At 37.4% G+C, this 15,576-nt stretch overlaps 1 protein-coding gene across 1 annotated transcript in view; it reads right to left on the reverse strand.

Annotated features, from left to right (window-relative positions):
• Positions 1 to 4,297: 4,297 nt before the first annotated feature.
• LOC124798961 (beta-1,3-galactosyltransferase 1-like) overlaps positions 4,298 to 15,576 on the reverse strand; it is a 109,187-nt gene continuing 97,908 nt past the window's right edge. The window contains exon 5 of the mRNA XM_047262495.1: positions 4,298 to 4,685. Coding sequence (XP_047118451.1) covers positions 4,298 to 4,685 — 388 coding nt within the window. The remainder of the gene's footprint in view (positions 4,686 to 15,576) is intronic.

Here is a 15,576-nt window from a genome sequence, read left to right on the forward strand (position 1 = left end):
CAGTGAAGAAGAACTCCAGAATTTCCTCTCCAACCTCAACTCCTTTGGTTCCATCAGTTTCACCTGGTCCTACTCCAAATCCCATGCCACTTTCCTTGACGTTGACCTCCACCTGTCCAATGGCCAACTTCACACGTCCGTCCACATCAAACCCACCGACAAGCAACAGTACCTCCATTATGACAGCTGCCACCCATTCCACATCAAACGGTCCCTTCCCTACAGCCTAGGTCTTCGTGGCAATCGAATCTGTTTCAGTCCGGAATCCCTGAATCATTACACCAACAACCTGAAAACAGCTTTCGCATCCCGCAACTACCCTCCTGACCTGGTACAGAAGCAAATAACCAGAGCCACTTCCTCGTCCCCTCAAACCCAGAATCCCGCACAGAAGAACTACAAAAGTGCCCCACTTGTGACAGGATACTTTTCGGGACTGGACCAGACTCTGAATGTGGCTCTCCAGCAGGGACACGACTTCCTCAAATCCTGCCCTGAAATGAGATCCATCCTTCATGAAATCCTACCCACTCCACCAAGAGTGTCTTTCCGCCGTCCACCTAACCTTCGTAACCTCTTAGTTCATCCCTATGAAATCCCCAAACCACCTTCCCTACCCTCTGGCTCCTATCCTTGTAACCGCCCCCAATGCAAAACCTGTCCCATGCACCCTCCCACCACCACCTACTCCAGTCCTGTAACCCGGAAGGTGTACACGATCAGAGGCAGAGCCACGTGTGAAAGCACCCACGTGATTTACCAACTGACCTGCCTACACTGTGATGCATTCTATGTGGGAATGACCAGCAACAAACTGTCCATTCGCATCAATGGACACAGGCAGACAGTGTTTGTTGGTAATGAGGATCACCCTGTGGCTAAACATGCCTTGGTGCACAGCCAGCACATCTTGGCACAGTGTTACACCGTCCGGGTTATCTGGATACTTCCCACCAACACCAACCTATCCGAACTCTGGAGATGAGAACTTGCCCTTCAGTATATCCTCTCTTCTCGTCATCCGCCAGGCCTCAATCTCCGCTAATTTCAAGTTGCCGCCACTCATATCTCACCTGTCTTTCAACAACTTCTTTGCCTCTACACTTCTGCCTCGACTGACATCTCTGCCCAAACTCTTTGTCTTTAAATATGTCTGCTTGTGTCTGTATGTGTGAATGGGTATGTGCGTGTGTGCGAGTGTATACCTGTCCTTTTTTCCCCCTAAGGTAAGTCTTTCCGCTCCCGGGATTGGAATGACTCCTTACCCTCTCCCTTAAAACTCACTTCCTTTCGTCTTCCCCTCTCCTTCCCTCTTTCCTGATGAGGCAACAGTTTGTTGCGAAAGCTTGAATTTTGTGTGTATGTTTGTGTTTGTTTGTGTGTCTATCGACCTGCCAGCGCTTTTGTTCAGTAAGTCACCTCATCTTTGTTTTTATATATATACATATTTAGATATAAATAAACAAGTACCAGAAGGTCTTTCTAATGATGATTAATGAGGAGTTAACTGTTTCTGTGGCAAATGGATATGTGGATAGGTACCTGAATTATGTTTGATGCAATTGTTATGCAAGGGGGGAGGGGGGGGGGGTGAGGGGGCATTTAAAAGAAATACTCTACTGACTTGTATTAGTTGTTTGGTGTTGTGTAAGATATTGAAATCAAACATAATACAAAAATGTTGACCATAATAAATACTGATTGGATGTGGATGCGCGAAGCTTAACAGGAGTTTAATATAGTTGTATAAAATAGCCATTAATACATTTAATGACAAAGACTTGTGAATACAGTCCAAGATTAGGACTATGCTATGTCAAATCATACACAGGCTGTAATGTTTATATGGCCCAATTAAGTGACTCCATAAACTTTCCTGGCGTAATAATTCGTTGTACTCATATCGGGTCTCCAGCGGAATATCTCGTCATCTGGACACCAGATTCTAACTGCAGGAGAGGATTCTATTGCTATTAATGTGATGGATATTCTGTGGAATACTGTTAACTAGTTTTTAAGGAAATGCTACCCAGTCTTTGCTCACTTCAATTTAACACAATTTTGTAGTGCCTGTATTGTTCAGAAGTATGTGGCAATGTTCCTCCCAACTACAGCCATTATGAAATATGTTAAATGTGTTTGGAGATGTGAATAGGTTCAACAATGAGCTGTATAATGGAAGCACAACAATGGGATTCAAACTTCAATTGCCCATTTATATCTAGCAGTCACCTCGTCATAAGGCTATCTAGGCAAATCTTTTGGCCAGTAACAAACTTCAATATGTTGTCAATCATGTGTCTACACCTTGTACTTGTACATCAATTATGTATATTCCCATACATGGGAGACATTTTAATTGAAAGTTGCTTGCTCAATGTTGGTGGATACTATAGTGCAGTGCCTGTGTTGTTCAGAATTGCGATACAGTGTTCCTTCAGACATATATGTATGTCCAAAGGAAGAGGCACTGTGGCAACTACAGCCATTATGAGGTGTATGAAACATATTTGCATTTGGAATATGGACAAGTATCAGCTGCACAATGGAATAATGACAATGAAAATTTGTGCCTGATCGGGATAAATGCATGCATGGATGCATATCTGAAGAAACACTGCATCATAATTCTGAAGAAATATTTTTGCATGAAATTCTTCTTTTATTCTTAGGGTTTTCTCACTTGCACTCTCACTTTCTGTGTCAATCTACAAACTAAAGTCTTCTTCTTGAAATATTAGTAAATTATTGCAAAATGGTGGAGCAAGGTTCTGAGTTCTACTCATCCACTTTGTAAATTACTATGTTCACTGTCTCAATACGCTGTCTGTGGCATTTTCAATTTTCTACCCCTTCCTCTACTATTAAAATTGTTCTTCTTTCCATCAACTAATTAATTTTCCACAAATTTACACCACACATGTGCCCAACCATCCAAACATCTCATCAACTTTCACTTTTGCACAAACAATGTTTTAGCATAGCTAACATTTCCTACTGGGCCAAAGCTTCCAAAGATACATAAAAGTAAAGACTGATATTACAAATTCATAAAATACTGTTCTGTACATATTCATTTGCATGTACTATGATGCAAATAAAGGAAATGATATAATAAAGAGAAAAAAAGCAATTTGATAATGCATTCTGATGATACATTAAATTAATGTGGGGTTACAGGCTGCAAGTATATTCATTACAAACCCCTCCCTCCCCCCTAGGGAGGGGTTCTTTGATGGTGGTTGGAGAGGTACCCGTCTTTGACGGCTGTCTTCTTTCTTTCTTCGGTTCCAGCATTACAAGTCTTATTTTCTTTTCTTACTTCTCTACTAGGGGCACCATTATATCCCCCTCTTTCCAAAATCATTAGTTTCATTGTGAATATCTTTCTCTTGTCCATATAAATCAGCCAGTTTTTGTAGCATTGCCTGAGGTGTAGAAATACTCAGTTAGTTTCAGGATCAGGTTGTCTAACATTAATATTGTAAAAAGAACTGATGTTTTCTTGATTCCATTTTGGAATAAACAAACAGTGCAATAATCTATAAAAGATGAAAGATATAAAGTGAATTTAGTAATCCAAGAGTGATGAGTTTAAAAATATTGGTATTAGTGCATAATAATTCACTTTTTTTACATATGTTATCACATCATTCATCTAAGTGGAGGAAATGCGATGTAACTTATCATTGCAATGGAGTGATGTGTTACCCTACCTATACCTAGTGAATGAATGTTGACCACAGTGATTGGAACTATTTGTTATTTAAATAGTTAAGAACAGAAAACTGTCTGGAGGTTTTTGTAATTTGTTTTTGCATATGACATGATATGTAAGGATCTCACACATCTACAAGATCAGACAGCATTCACATTATTATCAAGAGTTATGGTATCTGAAGGGCTTTGATTTTGTTCCATGATCTGGTGTCTCAGCTTAGAGTGATGAGTTGTGTTGTGCACTGTAACTATGCTGATGACATCACAGAAAAAAAGTGCAGAAAACTGTCAAATCTTTCATTCATTCATGTAACATTAAAGTCTTTTGTTTGATGTCAGACTGAATGATCAAGCAATGTTTCCTGTTATTAACTGTTGTTGTTATATGTTGGAATACAATATAAATATTTATCAGAAGAAGAAGTATGGCTTATTACATGAAATTTCTAAGTTTCCATTACAGGTACATCTGCAGGGGCGACAGAGTCACCTGAGCAGCCCCTCCACAGTCTATACAGAATATTCAATTACAGATGCAAAATTTAAGATAATAACAAACCCAATCTGAACATATTTTTCAAAGTTGAACGTTGCACTTCTTGTTCTTGTACTTCGCATACTGTGATGCATTGAAATTTGAGCAATCAAGATTTGGGTCCTGAATGCGAGGCCAAATCTCCAGAAGGTGAGCACTTTCCATGTGGTGGCTGGTGACAACTGAATGATCACGCAACAAACAAGGAATAATTTTACGACGTCTATATGTGAAAGCAGGATGATCACGTGGACGAATACCAGCTGCTTTGGAACACAGTCCTGTCACGTATACATCCTCCAGATGGAAGAGCTGAGTCTGTAGAGCTGCTGTGTACAATTGTTTCACAACATCATTTGACATTACATATCCTGCACCAGATAGGTAATTTGGGTAGACTCTTCTAGGATACATATAACTTGGAGCATACCTATGCAGAAAGAAGGTATGTAAATTTTTTTTGGTATGAATACATACTATACACATACTCTAATTACCCCTAGAATTAAGTAGCAGTGAAATTATTCTGTACTGTTATAAACTGCTTGTCATAAGTTATCCATGTTTATTCAACAAATAAGGAGAGGTTTCCTTGACATACTGAAACTGTAGAATGTTTTCAAGTGTAAAGAGAGTGTTCTGGTGGCTATCAGAGTAAAAAGGAAAGTTGAATGTTACTGTATCTAAAAAGGAAGAATAGAAGATTAGAGCTTAATGATGAATGGGTAATTAGACAAACTCAGATTTGGGTGGATGAGAAAGGAAAATGGTCACGTTCTGTTGAAAGGAACCACCTTGGCATTTGTCTTAACTGTTTTAAAAGAATGAGGGAAAATCTATATATGTATGGTCAAACTGGGAATTGAGCTGCTGTCCTGGAGAAAACTACAGTGTCTAACCAATGAACCATCTCATTTGATACTGAAACTGGAAATGCATAATACAGTTACTCATACCTTGATAATATTTTCAGCAAAATCAGAATGATCAGTGAAACCAATGAAACTGAGTTAAAAAGAATAGGAACAAAAGAAATCATACTTGGCATTTGTGTTTTGTACTCATGTGAACAATCTGAAGAAATAAATGTTGAAAGACTACTAATGAACGTTATTTAATGACAGTGTGCATATAAGAACTGTCAGTTATATGTTACTTGAGTGTGATCTTAAATAATGAATCACACAGTTTAAGAAATCCAGCTGGACAGAATATATTACAATGAGTAGGCCCCAGACAGATGTTTTGTACAAAAACCAATCAACAAAAACTAAAATTAATATTAAATATGTCTAATGGAAGTATAACATGTACTTTGCTGTAAAAAGTCATTTATGATGTCTCAAACTATGACTAGTGCTGAAGTAAATACAGCAAAACAGAGGTGGAAGTTTTTTCTTTGTTCCCTAAATCACATAAAGCAAACTCTGAACTGGTTCCTTTGGACAGAAAATAGCCAATTTCCTTCTCCTATCTGACTTCGTTATTCATTCTGTGACTGATGGCACAAGTGATGAATTTAACAAATGTTTTGCTGTGATCATCGCAAGCCACAGATAGTGTGTGTGTTTCCTGCACTGACATTTTCTGATGAATACAAATTTATGTGCATACTAATTTATGTGCTCAACTCTTTCTCTATCCTCACACAGTTTATATATATAAAATGACCGAGCATTTTATAATTATACTACCTGATTGATTTCCAGGGGGTAAAATAGTCTATCATATTTTTAAAAATATGAAAAATGTGTATTCACAGAAAATTCTAGAAACTTATTGCTCTTTACGACTCAAGAAGTTCATATTGTTTAGCTGGGATGGCTTCTGTACGTCTCTAGAGTTAATGTCTGATCATGAAATAAAAGACGGTTTTGGCACATCCACTGACAGAATGTTGTTAATGTTGTTGAAGGGTTCTAAGTCAACAAAGCAAGTGAAATTACTTGAACAGCAAAAAGGACAAAATAAAAAAGTAAAGGAAACAACTGAGTAATCTGACTGTCCTCATTTGATCAGCTTCATGTCATTCCATGTCAAACCTTTACCCTGAACATGGTAAAATTATAGTAGTGTTGACAATTGAAAAGCCACAACCTTTGGCTTAGTCAACCTTAGATTCCTTAATCAATCAAACTCCCTTGTGTTTACCAGCTTCAGACTTTTGTTTGCTTTACAAATGTGTTAACATTTTATACATTTTGCATTAAGTATTTAAGCCAGAAAAAGTTTATGAAAAGTATGAAATTGTGTTTAAAGTCTGTTGGAAGTTGCTAGTGTTCTCATTACCATACAGTGGTTGAGTATAGTTTGTGGAATTGGCTCCATAATTTAAAAAAAAAACTAGTTTTTCATGCATTTCAATGTTTATTACATCGTATCTCATGCACTATGTGTCAGACAATGGTATAATTTTGTAGGCAAATTGAGAGGTATATAAGGACACTATCTGCAAAACGCCCTGTAAATAGAGTTAGTAATAAAGAAAAATATATCAAAACTCCCTGCCTGATGCAACAGTTTTACTGCATGAACAGCTACAGTTAGTAAGCAATAAATTTTTTTTCTTACATCATTTTGTGGGGGGTGTCAACAAGAAAAAGTGTTGTAAAGGTTTGAAATTATGTGTAAAGTTTGTTGCAAGTATCTAAATGCTCTCATTCCCAAGTAATGGATTAAATTTAGACTGCGTATTTACATGTGATGAGTTACACTGCCTCAAGACATATACACAGTTTCAATTGTAATACTTTTCCTACTGTACCACACCTTTGACATAAGATTTTACTTGTTAATAAGTAGATTATTACAGAATTTTAAATTTTTAAATTCAGTCAACAATTTTATTAGGTATCAAAACCCAAAATATGGTTGCCACTGGCAAACAGCAACTAGAATCTGCATTCCATGAACTGGGTTGGCTCTTTAGCAATATAGATACCACAACACAGAATGTAGTCTTCTATATTTGGACAGTGAAGATAGCAAGTGGTAGCAGAAGCTATAACAGTCAAGCATACAGACAGTGGTAAAAATAGGTAAGAGAGATTGAAAGTCCCAGATATATGAATTCGTAGAAGATACAAGGGGAAATAATGCCTTCAACTGCACATACCAACACACATTTGACAATAAAAAGGAGTCTGAAGGGAATCTATGCAGGAACGAGGAGGGAAGGAAGTGAGGCCATTAGAGATGGAGCACAAACTTGTATTACAAAAGGATGGGAGAGGAAAGGGGCCATGCCCTTGTCAAAGGAATCATACTGACATTTTCTTTTACAATGTAGGGAAATCATGGAAAAACTGAATCTGGATGGCTGGACAGAAATTTGAACTGTTGCCCTCCCAAAGGGGAGTCCAGTGAGATAATCTCACTCGCTATTAGGAGTTTAGGGCTGCTATGGAGACTTTAAGGCAACAGGAACATCAAAAGAAATAAGAGTAGGCTGAAATGATATAAAGGCTGGAGCAAGATTATAAAAAACATGAGGAGAGGCGAGGAGCGGAAGGAAGAAGGTAAAGAGCAGAAGCAGGAAGGTGAGTGCATCAACACCAGGAATAATTATGCTTACAAACAGAAAATTGCTAGAATCAGAAAAGAGGAAGAACAAGGAAATGACAAGAGAGAGTCAGTGACTGGGCAAAAGAAAAGTGAATTTTTTTTTAAAACTAAAAAATGAATGGTAAGCACAATAATTGACAAAGGAGACAAAAGAACAAAAGATCCACTGGATCAGGTAAAGCAACTTTAGAAGAAGGATACCAAAAGCTATAGGACCTGGTTCAACAAGATGATTTTGGAATCAACAAAATACTAAAAGTAAAGAATAATTTACGCAACCCAAATATGATAGAACCAGTCACTTACAGAGAGAAGTTTCTTGTCAGTTCTCACAGTCACTTAGAAATTAACAGCAAATTCCTATTAAATGTACTATTTACTATATTTATACAGACATACAGATCCAGTTTTCTGTTAACTGATTTTCCAGTTGTTTATGTATAAACTCCAACACTGATTCTGCAAATACAGGTTTGGTTGTTTGATTTCAGCTTCCATAACCTGTATTCATATCTGTACCAAGCTTCGGTTGTCAACTGACTACTTGGTTTAGAAATGATCATTCATGTGGGAATAATAATTTTATATGAAGTGAAAGAAAGGAAGAAGTATTTAACTGACCAGGAAGTTATTAATTGTGTGGATTTAACTGAAGATAATCAAACAATGGAAAATCCAGGATGGAATGTAATAATACTGTGAAAGGAAAAGTTGCTACTCATCATATAGCAGAGATGATGAGTCACAGATAGGCACGCCAAAAAGACTGTCACAAATTAGCTTTTGGCCAGTAAGGCCTTCATCAGAATTAGATGGCAAACACACACATACACACACAAACAAACTCAAACTTTGTTGTGCCTATCTGCGACTCAGCATCTTCGCTCTATGGTGGGTAGCAACTTTCGTTTTCACAGTATTGTTCAACTGAAGATAAGTATATTTCATCTTCATTATACAGAAAGTGATGATGTTTAAATGAACTAATTGGCAGTTCCGTACAGTTGGCTAAACTGTAAACTGTTATAACCACTCTTTCTATTTTAGTGACAATGATTTGTTAATGTGGAAACTGCATAGTTGCACTGTGGCATGGAGTGCACATTAAAGTAGGTAAGTCAGCTTGATGTCAAAGGCAACCAAGTAAGTACCCAAGGCAACAGGACCATGCCTAGTTAAAGCACTGGATTGTTTAAGTCAGCTTTCAGGATGTGGGCAGTTTTACTTCTTTCAATATAAATGAAGATTACATATCTGGTAGCAATAATAATACTTAAAAAAAGAAAAAAAGTGAAGAAGCAGAAAATTATAATTTTTTTCCTGCATGGAAATGACCATTATTTATGAGTCACTGAAAGTTCAAATAGCTATATTACTATACTTTTAAATCATTCCAAACTAGCTTTATTCGTTTACTTTTAAATCAATCACAATCTTCAAACTTTTTCCTGCATTTCCACTTTTATTATCTCAGAAAGTGAAATCTACTAATGTTGTTGTTGTGGTCTTCAGTCCTGAGACTGGTTTGATGCAGCTCTCCATGCCACTCTATCCTGTGCAAGCTTTTTCATCTCCCAGTACCTACTGCAACCTACATCCTTCTGAATCTGCTTAGTGTATTCATCTCTTGGTCTCCCTCTACGATTTTTACCCTCCACGCTGCCCTCCAATACTAAATTGGTGATCCCTTGATGCCTCTTCTCCATTTTTTTTTTTATTAACCACTACAATGGCTACACTCCATACAAACACTTTCAGAAACGACTTCCTGACACTTAAATCTATACTCAATGTTAACAAATTTCTCTTCTTCAGAAACGCTTTCCTTGCCATTGCCAGCCTACATTTTATATCCTCTCTACTTCGACCATCATCAGTTATTTTGCTCCCCAAATAGCAAAACTCCTTTACTACTTTAAGTGCCTCATTTCCTAATCTAATTCCCTCAGCATCACCCGACTTAATTAGACTACATTCCATTATCCTAGTTTTGCTTTTGTTGATGTTCATCTTATATCCTCCTTTCAAGACACTGTCCATTCCATTCAACTGCTCTTCCAAGTCCTTTGCTGTCTCTGACATAATTACGATGTCATCGGCGAACCTCAAAGTTTTTATTTCTTCTCCATGAATTTTAATACCTACCCCGAATTCTTCTTTTGTTTCCTTTACTGCTTGCTCAATATACAGATTGAACAACATCGGGGAGAGGCTACAACCCTGTCTTACTCCCTTCCCAACCACTGCTTCCCTTTCATGTCCCTCGACTCTTATAACTGCCATCTGGTTTCTGTACAAATTGTAAATAGCTTTTCGCTCCCTGTATTTTACCCCTGCCACCTTCAGAATTTGAAAGAGAGTATTCCAGTCAACATTGTCAAAAGCTTTCTCTAAGTCTACAAATGCTAGAAACGTAGGTTTGCCTTTCCTTAATCTTTCTTCTAAGATAAGTCGTAAGGTCAGTATTGCCTCACGTGTTCCAGTGTTTCTACGGAATCCAAACTGATCTTCCCCGAGGTTGGCTTCTACTAGTTTTTCCATTCGTCTGTAAAGAATTCGTGTTAGTATTTTGCAGCTGTGATTTATTAAGCTGATAGTTCGGTAATTTTCACATCTGTCAACACCTGCTTTCTTTGGGATTGGAATTATTATATTCTTCTTGAAGTCTGAGGGTATTTCGCCTGTTTCATACATCTTGCTCACCAGATGGTAGAGTTTTGTCAGGACTGGCTCTCCCACGGCCGTCAGTAGTTCCAATGGAATATTGTCTACTCCGGGGGCCTTGTTTCGACTCAGGTCTTTCAGTGCTCTGTCAAACTCTTCACGCAGTATTATATCTCCCATTTCATCTTCATCTACATCCTCTTCCATTTCCATAATATTGTCCTCAAGTACATCGCCCTTGTATAGACCCTCTATATACTCCTTCCACCTTTCTGCTTTCCCTTCTTTGGTTAGAACTGGGTTTCCATCTGAGCTCTTAATATTCATACAAGTCATTCTCTTATCTCGAAAGGTCTCTTTAATTTTCCTGTGGGCAGTATCTATCTTACCCCTAGTGAGATAGGCCTCTACATCCTTACATTTGTCCTCTAGCCATCCCTGCTTAGCCATTTTGCACTTCCTGTCGATCTCATTTTTGAGATGTTTGTATTCCTTTTTGCCTGTTTCACTTACTGCATTTTTATATTTTCTCCTTTCATCAATTAAATTCAATATTTCTTCTGTTTCCCAAGGATTTCTACTAGCCCTCGTCTTTTTACCTACTTGATCCTCTGCTGCCTTCACTACTTCATCCCTCAAAGCTACCCATTCTTCTTCTACTGTATTTATTTCCCCCATTCCTGTCAATTGCTCCCTTATGCTCTCCCTGAATCTCTGTACAACCTCTGGTTCTTTTAGTTTATCCAGGTCCCATCTCCTTAAATTCCCACCTTTTTGCAGTTTCTTCAGTTTTAATCTACAGGTCATAACCAATACATTGTGGTCAAAGTCCACATCTGCCCCTGCAAATGTCTTACAATTTAAAACCTGGTTCCTAAATCTCTGTCTTACCATTATATAATCTATCTGATACCTTTTAGTATCTCCAGGGTTCTTCCATGTATACAACCTTCTTTTATGATTCTTAAACCAAGTGTTAGTTATGATTATGTTGTGCTCTGTGCAAAATTCTACCAGGCGGCTTCCTCTTTCATTTCTGTCCCCCAATCCATATTCACCTACTATGTTTCCTTCTCTCCCTTTTCCTACACTCGAATTCCAGTCACCCATGACTATTAAATTTTCATCTCCCTTCACAATCTGAATAATTTCTTTTATTTCATCATACATTTCTTCAATTTCTTCATCATCTGCAGAGCTAGTTGGCATATAAACTTGTACTACTGTAGTAGGTGTGGGCTTCGTATCTATCTTGGCCACAATAATGCGTTCACTATGCTGTTTGTAGTAGCTTACCCGCATTCCTATTTTCCTATTCATTATTAAACCTACTCCTGCATTACCCCTATTTGATTTTGTGTTTATAACCCTGTAGTCACATGACCAGAAGTCTTGTTCCTCCTGCCACCGAACTTCACTAATTCCCACTATATCTAACTTCAACCTATCCATTTCCCTTTTTAAATTTTCTAACCTACCTGCCCGATTAAGGGATCTGACATTCCACGCTCCGATCCGTAGAACGCCAGTTTTCTTTCTCCTGATAACGACATCCTCTTGAGTAGTCCCCGCCCGGAGATCCGAATGGGGGACTATTTTACCTCCAGAATATTTTACCCAAGAGGACGCCATCATCATGTAATCATACAGTAAAGCTGCATGCCCTCGGGAAAAATTACGGCTGTAGTTTCCCCTTGCTTTCAGCCATTCGCAGTACCAGCACAGCAAGGCCGTTTTGGTTATTGTTACAAGGCCAGATCAGTCAATCATCCAGACTGTTGCCCTTGCAACTACTGAAAAGGCTGCTGCCCCTCTTCAGGAACCACACGTTTGTCTGGCCTCTCAACAGATACCCCTCCGTTGTGGTTGCACCTACGGTACGGCTATCTGTGTCGCTGAGGCACGCAAGCCTAATAAACTATAATATAAAGTTGGTTTGATGCATAATTCTTTAATATGATTTAAACATTTTATTTCCTTGCATGCAAAATGTAGCAGTACATTACTTCTTTTCTGTGTTTCTAACCTCTCACAATCACACTCAAATACAATAATTTCTGGTGGTTTTTGTATCCAAATGCATCAAAAATTTCTGCTGAAAAAAGAAGTTAGCTTTATTTAGCTACTTGAAGTTGTGGAGAGAAGTCTTCAGGCACAGTCAAAGGAAATATTAGACACAATGTGTTAACTTTAAGACTACACTGACAGCTCTTAGGGTCATAGGTCAAAGAATATGATCAAAGGATGTGTACCTGTAATGCAGGCAACTTCTGAAGGGTTCTGATGTCTTTACTGGAAATTCAACTTCTCATCCGATAAGCTTATTTTAGCATCAAATGTCTGCAGCCCACATAAATAAAACAACTATTTGCTTTCATGTCACTGAAACTGGTTTGGCTTTCATGTTCAGATATGCAGTGAGTGGCTGTTTTCTTACTATAGTATAGTGCTGATGGGCTGGCAGCACAATCACTGAAGTGATGACATGGAATGACCTTCAGCCATTTATTTATTTACTTATTTATTTATTTATTATTTGTCCCGTAGATCAAATCAGTACAATGGCTTGTACAACTGATATGGGATAAGTCAATACAAATATACAGTTTACAGGAGTCTAAAACAGTAAACAAGAACACAGAAGAATGATTATTCTACATTACCTACAAATTATGTTACTTAAAGTTACAGCTTTACAGAGAATTGTTACATGATGTGACAGAATTGACTTAACAACATTCAGCTTTGATACATTATCATGCACTAAGACAATTTTGATTCCAAATATTCCTGGATGGTATAAAAGCAGCCTTTTATTATTTCACTGTCTGTTTGAATTTATTTATTTCTTGGATTTCTTGTATAAAAGTTGGAAGATGGTTATATAATTTTATTCCCATGCACTTGACACCATCACTGTACAGTTTTGTTGAGTGGAGATGTATTCTTAGAGAGGTTTTTGATCTTGTGTCATAATCGTGGTAATCTATATTTTTGCTAATTTTGTTGATACTTTTTTTAGTAAAGAATAATAATTCTAATATGTATTGGCATGGGAGGGGCAAAATGTTTAGTTTCTTAAATAATGGTTTAAAAGTGTCTCTTTGTTTTTTGAACATAATTGTTCTGACTATCTTCTTTTGCAGTTTGAATATCTTAATTGATTCAGAATTTTGGCCCCAGAAGATGATTCCGTAGTTAAGTACAGAGTGAAAGAATGCATGGTACATTGTGATTAGGGTACTTCTGTTAGTGACGTTCCTTATTGATCTAATCATGAAGCATATTTTACTAAGTTTTGTGCTGGTAACGTCAATGTGCCTTTTCCATGTGAGCGTATCAGCAGTAGTGACCCCCAAAAATTTTATTTCATTTTCAAGTTTAACATTATTTTTTTCCAGTGATATAGTTGGTAGTAATGGATTTCTGTTTTGGGCAGTGTGGAAGGTTATTCCAATTGTCTTTTTTGCATTAAGAAGCAGCCTGTTACTTTGAAGCCATCGACTTATTTGATCTGTGGTCCTACCTATATTAGATTGGAGAATTTGTTCAGGCGCAGATATGAGTACAGAGGTGCCATCAGCAAACAAAAGGGTTTTTGTGTCCGGTAGGCTGTGAGGAAGGTCATTTATGTAAAATAAGAACAGCAAGGGGCCCAGGACGGAGCCTTGGGGAACGCCTTGCTTTATGGTATGTATGGAGGAATGTACAGTGCTAGCTGTACCTGAGAGCTTAGTTTCATTTAATTCAACATACTGCTGTCGATCTTCCAGATAGCTTTTACACCAGTCATAGGCATTTCCTCTTATTCCATAGGAATGCATCTTTTGCAAAAGTATACTATGATTAACCATGTCGAAGGCCTTCGTTAGATCTAGGAAGATACCTATGGCTGGGAGGTTTTTGTCCACAAGCTCCAGTGCATGATCTAGAAATTCTTGTATTGCATCAGTTGTAGCTTTCTTACTTTGGAAGCCAAACTGTGCAGGTGACAGGATATTTTCTTTGTCTAGAAAGGACATGATTCTGGTGGCCATTATATATTAAAATTCTTTACTAAAAGTTGAAAGCAGTGCAATGGGTCGATAATTACTGGGATCCTCTTTGCTTCCTTTTTTGTGGACAGGTATAATTTTTGCAATTTTGAGCATACCAGGAAATGCACCATTCAGGAATGAGAAGTTTATTATGTGGGCTAGGGGTTTACTGATAAAGTTACTGCAATTATGAAAGAGGAAGCATGGAATTTGATCTTGTCCAGCAGATGATTTTTTTAAAATTTTGCTATGAAGTGTCTTTTCTATTTCAGTTTCAGATGTAGGCCTTAAAAATAGAGTCTCAGAGCGTAAGTTTGGTTCTAGTTGTAAGGGACAGCTATTTTTAAGATGGTTAGTCAGGTTTTCTACTGTTTCTGTAAAGTAGTTATTGAATTCCTCTGCGGTTTCTTTCCCACTGGAGACTAATTTTCCATTTATTTTTAAGCTAATATTACTTTGCAGTTGTTTTCCTCTATTAGTATTCATATTAATAAGTTGCCACATGCTTTTGCTCTTATTTGATGACAATTTGAGGTAGTTATCATTCTGTAGCTTTTTGGCTGCATTTACTACATTCCTTAATATCTTTTTATATAGAGTAAAGTATGACTTAAATGCTTCACTACTGCATAGTTTGGATTTGCTAATATAAAAAAGTTCTCTTTTTCTTTGTGATGATCTAATGATTCCTGGGGTGATCCAGCTGGAGAGTTTTCTATCTTTGTTGACACATTTTGTTTGTAAGGGAATGTGGCAATTAAAATAATAACAGAAAATATCCAAGAATGCTTAATATTTGCTGTCTACTGTTTGAGCCTCATATACATTTTGCCAGTTTTCATTTTGTATATCAAAGAGGAAAGTATGCATGTGGGTTTTATTGAAGTTTCTCCTCTGTACAGTGATTTTATTGTGTTCGTGACTGTTATTTTGCAACCAGACCTGCATAATTAATGCATTGTCGTCTGAAAATCCTAGTTTGATGGAGGATACAGTACAATTTATATTGCTTGCTACTTGATCCAGATAAGTTGTACTGTGATTTGTTATCCTGGT

Source organism: Schistocerca piceifrons, chromosome 5 (assembly GCF_021461385.2).
Source record: "Schistocerca piceifrons isolate TAMUIC-IGC-003096 chromosome 5, iqSchPice1.1, whole genome shotgun sequence".
NCBI lineage: Eukaryota > Metazoa > Arthropoda > Insecta > Orthoptera > Acrididae > Schistocerca > Schistocerca piceifrons.